This window comes from Oncorhynchus keta, chromosome 14, assembly GCF_023373465.1.
Source record: "Oncorhynchus keta strain PuntledgeMale-10-30-2019 chromosome 14, Oket_V2, whole genome shotgun sequence".
In the NCBI taxonomy this organism is placed as follows: domain Eukaryota; kingdom Metazoa; phylum Chordata; class Actinopteri; order Salmoniformes; family Salmonidae; genus Oncorhynchus; species Oncorhynchus keta.
The window spans coordinates 45,720,360-45,736,525 of NC_068434.1; the positions used below are offsets into that span (position 1 = coordinate 45,720,360).

The window sequence follows — 16,166 nt, forward strand, 5'->3', positions numbered from 1 at the left end:
CACACGCACCCACACACTCACATGCTTGCACACACACACACACACACACACACACACACACACACACACACACACACACACACACACACACACACACACACACACACACACACACACACACACACACACACACACACACACACACACACACACACACACACACACACACACACACACACAGGGGGTACACTCCTGTCTCTCTGTCTCCCCAGGAGTTTGTCAGCTATGTAAGTACCTCAGGAGTCAGATATGCAGGTTCTGAAATAACAGAAGTGCCCTCAGTCTTGCTACTGCAGCTCGTTGTTTCCAAACTGTCCCCTGATACACTGATTGACAGTAGGCCTCGGGAAATGTTCATACTACGGTTTATAGTATGTTTGCAGTACTATTGCAGTCACTGGGTTCATATTTGCACCTTTGGTTAGTTGAGGGGTTCTTGGAGGAATATTTTAATATTCCAATGTAGCAAGGGGTTCCTGGAGGAACCTTTTTGCTGGCGCATGCGGAGCACTTTGAATTTATTTCGCCGTTGGATTTGTTGCACTGCCAGACTCAGAAAAAGATGCAAATATGACGATGGCTTTATGCGATAGCTAGCAACTTGTAAAATAATGACCCATTCCTATATGAGTACTATTTTAATAGCAATGTTGAATAATACAACATTGTCTGTCAAGCCAAGCGGCAGGTAGCCTGGCGGGTAGGAGCTTAGATCGAGTCCCCGAGCTGACTAGTTAATAATCTGTCGTTCTGCCCCTGAGCAAGGCAGTTAACCCACAGTTCCACAGGCGCAGAAGATGTGGATGTCGACCTTTCTGATTTAAAGAGGTTGGGTTGAATGTGGAAGACAACTTGTACAACTGACTAAGTATCCCCCCTTTTCCAATTATACTATATGACTTTAGCCTGTTTTAATTCCGAAAATATTATTGTGATGGTAATGGAATTTGTGTATGAGGATAATTATTAGGTGTTGGCTTAGGTTGCAAGCTACAGTGCATTCGGAAAGTATTCAGCCCACTTGACTTTTTCCACATTTTTGTTACGTTACAGCCTTATTCTAAAATGGATTAAACAGTTTTTTTGCCTCATCAATACCCCATAATGACAAAGAAAGACAGGTTTTTATTTATTTTTGCAAATTTATGAACAAAAAAAACCTAACATATCACATTTACATAAGTCAGAGCCTTTACTCACTACTTTTTTGATTACAGCCTCAGGTCTTCTTGTATTTGGGGAGTTTCTTCCATTCTTCTCTACAGATCCTCTCAACCTCTGTCAGGTTGGGTGGGGAGCGTCGCTGCACAGCTATTTTCAGGTCTCTCCAGAGATGTTCGACCTGGTTCAAGTCTGGGCTCTGGCTGGGCCACTCAAGGACATTCAAAGAGTTGTCCCGAAGCCGCTCCTGTGTTGTCTTGGCTGTGTACTTAGGGCCGATGTCCTGTTGGAAGGTGAACCTTCACCCCAGTCTGAGGTCCTGAGTGCTCTGGAGCAGGTTTTCATTAAGGATCTCTCTGTACTTTGCTCCATTCATCCTTCCCTCTATCCTGATGCTTGATGCTGCCACCACTATGCTTCACCATAGGGATGGTTCCAGGTTTTCTCCAGACGTGACGCTTGGGTTCAGGCCAGAAAGTTCAATCTTGGTTTCATCAGACCAGAGAATCTTGTTTCTCATGGTCTGAGAGTCTTTAGGTGCCTTTTGGCAAACTCCAAGTGGGCTGTCATGTGCCTTTTACTGAGGAGTGGCTTCCGACTGGCCACTCTACCATAAAGCCTGATGGGTGGAGTGCTGCAGAGATGGATGTCCTTTTGGAGGTTTCTCCCATCTCCACAAATGAACTCTGAAGCTCAGTTGAATTTACCACAGGTGGACTCCAATTAAGTTGTAGAAACATCTCAATGATGATCAATGGAAACAGGATGAACCTGAGCTCAATTTCGAGTCTCATAGCAAAGGGTCTGAATAATATTGTAAACAACTTTTTTCAGTTTTTGTATTTTTAATACATTTGCTAAAAAACAATTACCAGTTTTTCTTTGTCATTATGGGGTATTGTGTGTAGATTAATGATTTTAATTCTTAATTATTTTAATTTTTTATAAAGGCTGTAATGTAACAAAATGTGGAAAATGTCAAGGGGTTTGAATACTTTCCGAATGCACTGTAGCTACAGTATCTTCAACCTAGCATACACTCTTACAATTGCTTGGTTGTTTGGATGAACCAACTGCTGGGTTGCAGGCATTGGGTCACTTAGTTGGGTTGTTTTATTTAAAAAGAGCCAGGTTGGGTTGTTGATGCTGAGTTATTAAGATATGACCCAGCGGGACAGATCAGAAGGCTGGAGGCGTGTCTTGTTAGGGGCATGGCTTTTATTTTTGGCCACCCGTGAGAGTAAATGTCCTGTTCATTTGTTATGTTGTATTGTCATCACATGTTAAGGTTGAACACTGACAGTTTTGTAGCTTACAGAAGTGTCTGAGTTCCTCAAGAGCCTATGCAAATCCTGATGTTGGAATAGCCACCACTTTAATACTAAATGTAATCAACAATGTTAATAATATATTAGAATATGTAATATGCATAATTCAAGGATATTTGAAATTAGTAGAGTGCTGCACATCGAAGCATTGTACCTGTGTAGCGTATACTGAGACAATTTCACAACCTTATGGCTGATTAATGGCCTGCTGTTTGTTGTTGTTGATTTTTTGGGTTTATTTAATCCATAGCTTCTTAAATAAACAGTTTATGAGTTCCTTTACAAGCTAACGAGGTGAGGAATTTCCACAATGTAATGCTGATGAGGGGCATGATTTCAGTACCCTGCAGTTCTGTGTGTGTGTGTGTTGTAGACTTACATAAGATCATCAGAAACTCCATATCCTCTACCCGGGAGGTTAATATTACCATTCTCTTTTTTCCAGAGGGCTCTGATTGAGTACATGTGAGTCTGTATCTTGGTAGTATACAGCAATTGAAACGAAGCATAGCCTATCAGTACATATTATGGGGAGTTAGGTGATCAAAATAATATCCATTCAAAGTTGTCTAATGTTTTTCCTCTGCAGGGACAGAAAGGACACCCTGGTCCCCCCGGTCAACCAGGAGATTCTGTGAGTATTGATATGAGAATGACATTTATCTTTCCTCAGTGATCATATCTTATCAATAATTTCTACTTAACAATACAATACATAAACATATAGGGCAGCTTCAACAATGCAGTTACATAAAACTTAGCATGATGAATGACATCCTCATGCGGTTGTACATTTTTCAGTGGTTATTCTAACAGCTGCCGTCTTTACGTCTCTGCTGGTGTTAATGTGTCTGTCTACCTGACTGGGTCTGAAGTTTGAACCACTGCTGTTAGAGTGGAATACATCAGACAAAAGACTCTCCATCTGTTTACCCAACAAAGCTAAAGCTATGGCTCGGCTGTCAGAACACATTGCTCCATGAAGACCAAAACATAAATTCCTGAAAAGAGAGAAGAAAAGAGAAAGGGAGGGAGGGAGAGAGAGAGGGAGGGAGAGAGAGAGAGAGAGAGAGAGAGAGAGAGAGAGAGAGAGAGAGAGAGAGAGAGAGAGAGAGAGAAAACTAATTATTCTGAAGGGAGGATGTTACACATGAACACATTAGTACCTAAGGAATCTTGGCCAGAGAAATTTAGTTTCTGGCAGAGCTTAAAGTGGGCCAATTAGTCTGGACACCCTAAGGTCACTACTCCCTGAGATTCCTTAAAAAACTACAAATAGTGTTAAGTGTACTGAAGAATGTGCAATTTGTAGTGTACTATCAGAACAAAGAGCGTGGAGTTTTCACTGATCACATGGCCTAACCAGGGAAGAACATTGGCCTAGTTAAAGGGATACTTCAGGATTTTGGCAATGAGGCCCTTTATCCACTTCACCACAGTCAGATGAACTCGTGGATACCATTTTTATGTCTCTGTGTCCAGTATGAAGGAAGTTGCAGGTAGTTTGGCGACCCAATGCTAACCAGCCTTAACACAATGGCTGGGAAGTACAGTTGAAGTCGGAAGTTTACATACACTTAGGTTGGCAACTACATATATCTTCTGTCTCTCCAAAAGCAACATGGGGCAATATATCAATGGCTATCTATCATGGCAACTGTTACAGACCTTCAAGAATTGCCTAAATGTACATATCAATATTTCAACATTTTACACTAATAGTATTTGACAGTCATGTATTTTGCAACTAGTGGAGAAATACTTTTTCACATTTGTTTTGGTCAGAACAGGTACAGCTACACACACTAAGGTTGGAGTCATTAAAACTCGTTTTCCAACCACCCCACAAATGTATTGTTAACAAACTATAGTTTTGGCAAGTCGGTTAGGACATCTACTTTGTGCATGACACAAGTAATTTTTCCAACGATTGTTTACAGACGGATTATTTCACTTATAATTCACTGTATCACAATTCCAGTGGGTCAGAAGTTTACATACACTAAGTTGACTGTGCCTTAAAACAGATTGGAAAATTCCAGAAAATTATGTCATGGCTTTAGAAGCTTCTGATAGGCTTCTGATAGACATAATTTGAGTCAATCAGCGGTGTACCTGTGGATGTATTTCAAGGCCTACCTTCAAACTCAGTGCCTCTTTGCTTGACATCATGGGAAAATCAAGAAATATCAGCCAGAATAAATTGTAGACCTCCACAAGTCTAGTTCATCCTTGGGAGCAATTTCCAAATGCCTGAAGGTACCACGTTCATCTGTACAAACAATAGAATGCAAGTATAAACACCGTGGGACCACACAGCCGTCGTAACGCTCAGGACGGATACGCGTTCTGTCTCCGCGAGATTAAATTACTTTGGTGGGAAAAGTGCAAATCAATCCCAGAACAACAGCAACGGACCTTGTGAAGATGCTGGAGGAGACAGGTACAAAAGTATCTATATCCACAGTAAAACAAGTCCTATATCGCTTTATCGACATAACCTGATAGGCCGCTCAGCAAGGAAGAAGCCACTGCTCCAAACCGCCATAAAAAAGCCAGACTACGGTTTGGAACTGCACATGGGGACAAAGATTTTTTGTACTTTTTGGAGAAATGTCCTCTGGTCTGATGAAACAAAAATAGAACTGTTTGGCCATAATGACCATTGTTATGTTTGGAGGAAAAAGGTGGAGGCCTGCAAGCCTAAGAACACCATCCCAACCGTGAAGCACAGGGGTGGCACCATCATGTTGTGGGGGTGCTTTGCTGCAGGAGGGACTGGTGCACTTCACAAAATAGATGGCATCATGAAAGAGGAAAATTACGTGGATATATTGAAGCAACATCTCAAGACATCAGTCAGGAAGTTAAAGCTTGGTCGCAAATGGGTCTTCCAAATGGACAATGACCCCAAGCATACTTGCAAGCAAAGTTGTGGCAAAATGGCTTAAGGACAACAAAGTCAAGGTATTGGAGTGGCCATCACAAAGCCCTGACCTCAATCCTATAGAAAATGTGCAGGAAGAACTGAAAAAGCGTGTACGAGCAAGGAGGCCTACAAACCTGATTCAGTTACACCAGCACTGTCAGGAGGAATGGGCCAAAATTCACCCAACTTATTGTGGGAAGCTTGTGGAAGCCTACCTGAAACATTTGACCCAAGTTAAACAATTTAAAGGCAATGCTACCAAATACTAATCGAGTGTATGTTAACTTCTGACCCACTGGGAATGTGATGAAAGAAATAAAAGCTGAAATAAATCTCTCTCTCTACTATTATTCTGACATTTCACATTCTTAAAATAAAGTGGTGATCCTAACTGACATAAGACAGGGAATGTTTACTAGGATTAAATGTCAGGAATTGTGAAAACTGAGTTTAAATGTATTTGGCTAAGGTGTATGTAAACTTCCGACTTCAACTATATATGGGTATCTGCTTGCAACTACCTTTAACTTCCTTTATACTGGACATAGAGACAGAAAACCAAAGATTTTTTATAACTAAGCCAAATAGATCACAGCCTGACGTTTCCAATGGGAACAAATGAGTCATAGTGGGCAGAACAAGCAAGGAGGTGGGCAGAGCCAAGCACGAGCTTGCAAGATCCTATTGGTGCATTCTGGCATGCATGTGCATATTTTCTTTAGGTCACGCCTAGTCTGTGAAGTGCACGTGTGCAATAACTCAATTCACTTTTGCACTCCTTCCAAATAATGTGACTTTTTAAAATGGGTACTCTACAAAACTTTGTCCACTCTGTTCATAACATATTCTAGTTTTGGGAACAGAAAACTGTAATGAGATCGAATGTTTCATCAATGAGGAAATGTGCAAAATGTGCAGAATGTGCGACCAAAATCCATATTGTTACGTTTTCTCTCACTGCCGGCCAGCGAGCTTCCTCTCACTACCATATTTAGTAGTGAATGGAAATGCCAAGAGGATGCTTCACATTTATACATCTGGTGATATATCTCTCATTGTTTTATCTGTGATAAAACTGATATCCAAAAATTAATGTGACTTTGAGGATATAGATAAAAGTTATTTGCCAAATTGCCAAAATCCTGAAGTATCCCTTTAAAGGTTTTCACTTTGGCCCAGAGTTCTTAGGGCTGGCACAATTACCGAATTGCAGTGTAACCGACAGTTATGGATGGATGAAGACCTTCATAACCGTTAAAATACAGGATATACTTTAACATGGACTCTTAACAATGGGATGAAACTTTGTCTTCAGTTGCCTAGGCAATTCCCCCCATGGGGTGGTGCACAATTAGCCCTTCGTCGTCCGGGTTAGGAGAGGGTTTGGCTGGCAGGGATGTTGTTGTCCCATCGTGCACTATTGACTCCTGTGGCGGACTGGGCGCAATGCACGCTGACATGGTTTCCAGGTGTAAGAGTTTTCTCTGACACATTGGTGCGGCTGGCTACCGGGTTAAGCGGGCATTGTGTCAAGAAGCAGTGTGGCTTGGCTGGGTTGTGTTTCGGAGGACACACGGCTCTCGACCTTCGCCTCTCCCGAGTCCGTATGGGGGTTGCAGCGATGGGACAAGACTGTAACTACCAATTGGGGAGAAAATGGGGTAAATATATATATATATATATATATATATATATATATATATATAAAATATACAGTGCCTTGCGAAAGTATTCGGCCCCCTTGAACTTTGTGACCTTTTGCCACATTTCAGGCTTCAAACATAAATATAAAAAACTGTATTTGTTTTGTGAAGAATCAACAACAAGTGGGACACAATCATGAAGTGGAACGACATTTATTGGATATTTCAAACTTTTTAACAAATCAAAAACTGAAAAATTGGGCGTGCAAAATTATTCAGCCCCCTTAAGTTAATACTTTGTAGCGCCACCTTTTGCTGTGATTACAGCTGTAAGTCGCTTGGGGTATGTCTCTATCAGTTTTGCACATCGAGAGACTGAAATTTTTTCCCATTCCTCCTTGCAAAACAGCTCGAGCTCAGTGAGGTTGGATGGAGAGCATTTGTGAACAGCAGTTTTCAGTTCTTTCCACAGATTCTCGATTGGATTCAGGTCTGGACTTTGACTTGGCCATTCTAACACCTGGATATGTTTATTTTTGAACCATTCCATTGTAGATTTTGCTTTATGTTTTGGATCATTGTCTTGTTTGAAGACAAATCTCCGTCCCAGTCTCAGTTCTTTTGCAGACTCCATCAGGTTTTCTTCCAGAATGGTCCTGTATTTGGCTCCATCCATCTTCCCATCAATTTTAACCATTTACATTTACATTTAAGTCATTTAGCAGACGCTCTTATCCAGAGCGACTTACAAATTGGTGCATTCACCTTATGACATCCAGTGGAACAGCCACCTTACAATAGTGCATCTAAATATTTTAGGGGGGGGGGGTGAGAAGGATTACTTTATCCTATCCTAGGTATTCCTTAAAGAGGTGGGGTTTCAGGTGTCTCCGGAAGGTGGTGATTGACTCCGCTGTCCTGGCGTCGTGAGGGAGTTTGTTCCACCATTGGGGAGCCAGAGCAGCGAACAGTTTTGACTGGGCTGAGCGGGAACTGTACTTCCTCAGTGGTAGGGAGGCGAGCAGGCCAGAGGTGGATGAACGCAGTGCCCTTGTTTGGGTGTAGGGCCTGATCAGAGCCTGGAGGTACTGAGGTGCCGTTCCCCTCACAGCTCCGTAGGCAAGCACCATGGTCTTGTAGCGGATGCGAGCTTCAACTGGAAGCCAGTGGAGAGAGCGGAGGAGCGGGGTGACGTGAGAGAACTTGGGAAGGTTGAACACCAGACGGGCTGCGGCGTTCTGGATGAGTTGTAGGGGTTTAATGGCACAGGCAGGGAGCCCAGCCAACAGCGAGTTGCAGTAATCCAGACGGGAGATGACAAGTGCCTGGATTAGGACCTGCGCCGCTTCCTGTGTGAGGCAGGGTCGTACTCTGCGGATGTTGTAGAGCATGAACCTACAGGAACGGGCCACCGCCTTGATGTTAGTTGAGAACGACAGGGTGTTGTCCAGGATCACGCCAAGGTTCTTAGCGCTCTGGGAGGAGGACACAATGGAGTTGTCAACCGTGATGGCGAGATCATGGAACGGGCAGTCCTTCCCCGGAAGGAAGAGCAGCTCCGTCTTGCCGAGGTTCAGCTTGAGGTGGTGATCCGTCATCCACACTGATATGTCTGCCAGACATGCAGAGATGCGATTCGCCACCTGGTCATCAGAAGGAGGAAAGGAGAAGATTAATTGTGTGTCGTCTGCATAGCAATGATAGGAGAGACCATGTGAGGTTATGACAGAGCCAAGTGACTTTGTGTATAGCGAGAATAGGAGAGGGCCTAGAACAGAGCCCTGGGGGACACCAGTGGTGAGAGCGCGTGGTGAGGAGACAGATTCTCGCCACGCCACCTGGTAGGAGCGACCTGTCAGGTAGGACGCAATCCAAGCGTGGGCCGCGCCGGAGATGCCCAACTCGGAGAGGGTGGAGAGGAGGATCTGATGGTTCACAGTATCGAAGGCAGCCGATAGGTCTAGAAGGATGAGAGCAGAGGAGAGAGAGTTAGCTTTAGCAGTGCGGAGCGCCTCCGTGATACAGAGAAGAGCAGTCTCAGTTGAATGACTAGTCTAACCATCTTTCCTGTCCCTGCTGAAGAAAAGTAGGCCCAAACCATGATGCTGCCACCACCATGTTTGACAGTGGGGATGGTGTGTTCAGGGTGATGAGCTGTGTTGCTTTTACGCCAAACATAACGTTTTGCATTGTTGCCAAAAAGTTCAATTTTGGTTTCATCTGACCAGAGCACCTTCTTCCACATGTTTGGTGTGTCTCCCAGATGGCTTGTGGCATACTTTAAACAACACTTTTTATGGATATCTTTAAGAAATGGCTTTCTTCTTGCCACTCTTCCATAAAGGCCAGATTTGTGCAATATACGACTGATTGTTGTCCTATGGACAGAGTCTCCCACCTCAGCTGGATATCTCTGCAGTTCATCCAGAGTAATCATGGGCCTCTTGGCTGCATCTCTGATCAGTCTTCTCCTTGTATGAGCTGAAAGTTTAGAGGGACGGCCAGGTCTTGGTAGATTTGCAGTGGTCTGATACTCCTTCCATTTCAATATTATCGTTTGCACAGTGCTCCTTGGGATGTTTAAAGCTTGGGAAATATTTTTGTATTCAAATCCGGCTTTAAACTTCTTCACAACAGTATCTCGGACCTGCCTTGTGTGTTCCTTGTTCTTCATGATGCTCTCTGCGCTTTTAACGGACCTCTGAGACTATCACAGTGCAGGTGCATTTATACGGAGAATTGATTACACACAGGTGGATTGTATTTATCATCATTAGTCATTTAGGTCAACATTGGATCATTCAGAGATCCTCACTGAACTTCTGGAGAGAGTTTGCTGCACTGAAAGTAAAGGGGCTGAATAATTTTGTACGCCCAATTTTTCAGTTTTTGATTTGTTAAAAAAGTTTGAAATATCCAATAAATGTCGTTCCACTTCATGATTGTGTCCCACTTGTTGTTGATTCTTCACAAAGAAATACAGTTTTATATCTTTATGTTTGAAGCCTGAAATGTGGCAAAAGGTCGCAAAGTTCAAAGGGGCCGTATACTTTCGCAAGGCACTGTATATTTGGGCCAATAGCACAGCTACAGTCACCAACTGCTCTAGATAACATAAAAGCAGCCTAACCAGCTCTACTAGAACTGGAGGTAGCTAGCAAGCTAGCCAACTTTAGCCAGTTAGCTTGGGTGCTTGACTGCCATTGTGAGGTCAGAATGCTCAGATCAAACCTACTCCTCGGCCAGATCGAAACGCTCTGAATTTACAAACTCCCAGAGCACACTCCGAGCGAAATTACGAACACATGCATAGAAATAGAATCAATAGAACAGGCTTGGAACCTCTAACCCTGGCAAGTTGACTGGTAAACTAATGGGTACACTTGCAATGGCTGCCTGGTATTGTGATGCAATAATGCCCATGGTAATGTAGAATGTTCATTCAAATGATTATAACTGATGTGGCTCATGCAATGGAATGTATTTTTTGTTATGTCGAATTGAGTTGAATTAAGAAATCAGAGCACATATTGATGGAAACACTTCCTGCTTTTACTTCCTGCTTTTAATTCCTGCTTTGCTCCTATGTGTACACTTGCACTGGCCGCCATTCCACCCATTATGGTGTCATTGACTTGAGTGGGGACGCCCATTCTATTCCTATTGATGATATTTTTGGGCATTTTTTTGCCTATACTGTAGATAGAGCCAATATCAGCAATGGTTCTGCTGCCTTCCAAACGCACTGCTGACCACACAAAGGTTCTTTATCAAGTGCCTAATTCCCCTTTCTCCATTATTCTCTTCCTATACTACACAGATTCAATTCAAAGCCAGGGAAGCCGGAATTTTGAATGACACAGTTATTGTGGCATGAAACAGCTATTCGTCTCACTCCTTGTCTTCTGTCTCACTCACTCCTTCTTTTCTCTCTTTCTGCAGGGTGAGCAAGGAGCACACGGAAGCCCAGGGGCCAAAGGTTATCCTGGCAGGCAGGTGCAGTAAATCTAGTGTTGCAGTGCTAGCTAAGGGTCCACACACACCATACAGTACTTTTACAGAAAGGCTAAGCATGGCTACACACACCAAACATACTCAGCCCATTTCAGTGAGTGGTTAGAGAGTGGCACTGGTATTGGGTTCGGGAATGGAAACAGTACAACCTGTTGAGACTTTTATAGGTGATTGAAATAAAGAGAGTCTTTGGAAGAGTGACACACAAGTGTAAGACTGTCAAGAGCACCTGTGTCAGGATTAGGGTTGCACATTTTTGGTTGCTTATTGGTGCCCCCGGAATAAAATAAAGTGCCAAAGGCTTTTACTTAGTAAGCCATGCCTTTACTGAAAAAGTAATGTCACTGCAATTAAACTGTGATTAATGTAAGCTGCTCCCTCAATGCAAATACGTTTTCATCAGTCTTTAGGAGCTGACACTGTGAGTTTCATTCAGCGCTGCCTCTTTTGAGAAAGTCATTTGAATACATTTGATAAAGTCCCTCATTGCTGAGTAGTATGTGGGTTTCTCTGCACTGTAAAACATGCTTCCTCCCTACTCTCCAGAACGCACATTTGTAAAGCCGCCGACATAAACGCGCAGCTGGGAAATAGCTCTCAGCTTGGCTTGTTCACAATGTTTATAATAGCTTAGAGTTCAGGCCTGGGTCTTTGTTCCTTTGGTGCTCTAACTCTGTCACTGTTGTAACTCCCCAGATAGACACACACTTCACACACATGGGCGGGCACTCACACACTCGCACACACTGTTGTAACTCCCTAGCTAGATACACACGCCAGACTGATGGATTAGGTTTTAAGCACCCCCTTTCCATCTGTAGACTGTGAATCACTTGAGACAGTCTAAATAGAGTCCATGTTCATTAAGGTCGGCTCATCTTCGAGATTACATAATGGAGACTATCACTCCACTGATCTGCATGCTGGTAAATACATCTTGGAATTATTCAGCCAACACCAATTGTTGTCAATCAGTTATTATGGTGAAAGCACTCATCACAATTCGAGTCCAATCCACTTACACTTTCATCTGTACATTTAAAGTGTTGTATGCATTAGGGAACGCATTATCTAAATGCATTTCTAATGTCATTTTGTATGCCTTTTTTTTCTGTAGGGTTTACCTGGACCTGTTGGAATTATGGGGCCTAAAGGAGTCCGGGTGAGTGGTCGACAAATGTTCATGAACAAAGTAACATCTCTGTACTGTTACTGTAAATGGTTCGTCCTTTTTTCAAGATATGTCTTGTGCGCTGTTTGTTCTGTTTAAGTGTTTTAGTACAATCCATCTGATATGTTATATCTTTGTAATCATGGAATGATATATACAGGATGAACTTACTTACTTAAAAGAGCCCTGTTTGTTTAGATTTTTTATCGTGTTCTGTTTACTTACAGTATAAATACACTGCCTATACAGTCATCACTAGAAGATGTTGACTTCTCTCAATGGCCAAAGAGCATCACTGTCAGCCAAAGTGCCTGCATGCTCAACATATACATGTAACAGATTGACAGCAGACCTGGGTTTAAGTATTCATTGTTTTCTTATAAATAATTTAGCTACACTTCATTGAGTCCCAAAAGTGCAAAAACCCATCCATCTGATACCCTAGACAGGCTGGGTCATGGGTTCAATTCCCGCTGGTGTCACCCATATGTAAAATGTTTGCACACATGACTGTAAATGGCTTTGGATAAAAGTGTCTGCGCTAAATGGCATATATTAGCAAATGCTCAAAGTATTTGAACGAAAACAAATACTATTTGAACCCAGGTCAGATTCACAGTAAGGTGTATACAGACAAAGATAAACACCGTACAGTCAATTCCTCTGTTTTTACAGTAAAGTACACCACACTCTGAATATGACTTTGTTCCAAATGTCTCTTGCCAATTGCTGTGTTAAATGAATTGTGAAAAGCATGTTATATGAATCAATAGAACCAGAGTGGTCACATAAAAATAGACATTATATAAATGTAATTTGTCCAAGACAGCCCTGTTAACTCACCACCCAGTTAGCACATAACGTTCTTAGAGCATGGTGAGAGCGCAGTTGTCCTATGGTTATTTTGCATACAATATTCCCAGAACTTTCTGGACATGGTGAAGGATAGTTGCTTGTCTTTGGAACATTATTAACACATTTAAGGAACTTGACAAAAAAAATGTATTTTCTTGTTATTTCATTACTTTAACAAAACGTTTCCTAAAAGTTCAAACATGGTTACATTTCATTTCAATGTTGGTAATGTTCTAGGAATGTTTTCCAACTAGATTGTCATTGGGAATTCTCAATAATAGTTCAGTGTTAAGAAACAACGTTCTTCTGTGGGCATTTCAGTACTTCAGCATAATGTTTCCTACAGGTTTCCTCATGATTCTGATTAAAGTAATGTTCTTAAATTGTTCAGAGAATTTTAAGAAACAACATTATTTTCTGGGAATTTTAGTACAATGACAGAACTAGCGAATGGTGTTTCCTTTGTCACATTGGTGCAGCTGACATCCGGGTTAAGCGGGCGGGTGTTAAGAAGCGCAGTTTTGCGGGTCATGTTTCGGAGATTGCATGATTCGACCTTCGCCTCTCTCCGTTGGGGATTTTCAGTGATGAGATGAGATTGTAATTGGATATCACGAAAAAGGGGATAAAATACCAAAAATGTACTCAAATTAACAGCTTTGTATGCATAAAATAAATATGGTATGCTAGCTCTATCCTGGTGACGCAGTGGATTAATTCCATGGAAAGAGAACAGATGTGTTCAAATTTCACTGATGCTGTGTCACAATAAAAAAATAAATGTGTTCAGATGACTAATGCCTAAGGAAATTAATATCCATCTGCGCTTCCAAAACGTTAACCCAATATAAACTAGTAGGGTTATTAAAAGTCTTAATGAAACATTGAGGAAGTTATTTAAAAACCTAAAAATAACCTAGAACTTCCCTTCTCAGAGTGTTAATAAAACATCCCAGAGTAAAATGTTCTCAGAACCTCCATGTAACTTAACTTTTTAATTTCTTCCAGGACAGGCAAAATGTTCAATTCTGTTCTCGCCTTATTTCACTTCTGTTTAAAAAACGTTCAGTTTACCGGTCAGAAAATGGCTTCATTCCCACAACCAATGTGAAACCAAAAACATATGTTCCCACTTCCAAGGAACCAAATGTGCTTGCTGGGTATGATTACAATTGAGTTTTCTGTGATGATGTTGTGTTGATGTTGGTACAACAAGACATTTAAAGTACTGTACAAGCAATTAGCAAGGAAATACATTCTGTTTAATACTGTCTTGAATCACTTGTTGCCTGAATGTAAAGTGTTGTTGCTGATGTTGTTGTTGTTGCTTGTATAGCTCATCTGAATCTCAACATGGTCCAGTTCATGTATTTTTTCCCTTTAACATTTGTATCACTCGTTGTTCTTCAGTTCCCCTGTGACTCCCCCTGCTCTCCCCCTCTCTCTCCTCCCTCTCCTCCCTCCATCTCTCTCACCCTCCATCCCTGAGCAGCCCCCTTGGCCCGGACTCATCAGAGATCCCTGACGTGAGGGTATGTGCCCTTGGACTACATCGTGGAAGGCAGCACCATGCAGTCCATGGGCATATACACTTGCCTCAAGGCTTGGTTCTTCATGAAGAGCCACCTGCCTGGAGACAACAGAAACTCCCAAAAATGACTAAAGTAACACTGATGGGATGATACCAAAGAAGAGATGTATAGCACTTCATTCTAATGTGTATTTTCTTTGTTCCTCATCCCTAATCCCGTTCAATCCATTCATCCTATCCTTTTCTTCACTTCTTTCCCTCCTACCCTTTTTCACCCCTCCCCTTCCCTTCACCCCCCTCTCGCCCCAATTCCACAACTCTCTTTGCAGGGTTTCATAGGAATCGCAGGGCTTTTTGGCCTTCCTGGACCTGATGGTGAGAGAGTAAGTAGTCCAGAATAACTCTTAATACAGTACTCAAAATAGGAATATGACAAAGACACTAAAAGCATTACATTCCAGGAAAGGTATGATTTCTACCTCTTGGAACTACTACTACTACTACTACTACTACTACTACTTCATGTATTAGCAATGCAAACAACACCCTACTGTACCTGTCTTAGTCCTATGGGGGGAAATGCACAATAGCTGAAAACCCTCCTATGGGCATTAGTTGTCAGTCACGATTGTCAGGTGTGACTCTTAGTGAGTTTAAACGTTTGTGAAGTAAAGGTGCTTACACTGGATGAAATGCTACCAGTAAGCACGCTCCACCAAACCACCAAGAGATGACTGGAGTAGCCCTAGGCCCTTCTCAAAATATTTGCACAGGATCAAGCTCTGGTGGAATTCCAGCCATCCCTACTGTTTGGGATAATAGTCAGGAGCTAATACTAAGGAGCTGGAGCAAGAGCTGCTTCGGATTAGCCTGACCAGAACTCATAGACTCATATTCCCAGAATGACTTAGTCCAGTGGTGCAAAATTGTATAGTAGAGAGAGTCTCTTTGGACGTGTTTGATATTTGTATTGGTTTTAGTAGGCTATGTTTAAGAACCATTCCTAATCTACTTGTAAAATAAATATGAAATATTATTTACATTTTGTCTCCTCTTCTTGGTCTTTCTTCTCTTCTACCTTTCCTCGTATTCCTTCCTTCCTTCTTTCATCCCTATTTTTCTCTACCTCCTTAGGGTATTCCTGGTGATCGTGGCAAGAAGGGCAAGATGGGTAGGCCGGTAAAGTTTTCTCTCAAAATACCTTTTTATAACAATTCCAATACTTTGAAATCAACTGTTATTTTTTCCATTCTCTGATACCTAGAGGTTGTAGGTCTAGGGTAGTTTAGTGGGCATGGCATGTCTATCATTCACAGGAAGTCTTGAGTGTGTATGGAGCCCCCTTGACTTTAGGCATACATCTGTGATTTATGTTGTGGTAACCTCCACACAACCAGAGGGGAAGATTTGTCTTTTCACTCTGGAGATGGCTGGCTACCCCTTGAGTCATAAGTCTGTATATTTCCATAGTCTATTCAGTATATAATTAGAAAATATAGGATGAGAGTTGGAAGGAGTACAGCTATGGCACCAA

The 16,166-nt window shown here is 42.1% G+C and overlaps 1 protein-coding gene across 1 annotated transcript in view; it reads left to right on the forward strand.

The window, feature by feature from the left end:
• LOC118393514 (collagen alpha-1(XXVII) chain B) overlaps window positions 1-16,166 on the forward strand; it is a 135,963-nt gene that overhangs the window by 49,170 nt on the left and 70,627 nt on the right. The window contains exons 8-12 of the mRNA XM_052461826.1: window positions 3,079-3,123; window positions 11,004-11,057; window positions 12,193-12,237; window positions 14,962-15,015; window positions 15,767-15,811. Coding sequence (XP_052317786.1) covers window positions 3,079-3,123; window positions 11,004-11,057; window positions 12,193-12,237; window positions 14,962-15,015; window positions 15,767-15,811 — 243 coding nt within the window. The remainder of the gene's footprint in view (window positions 1-3,078; window positions 3,124-11,003; window positions 11,058-12,192; window positions 12,238-14,961; window positions 15,016-15,766; window positions 15,812-16,166) is intronic.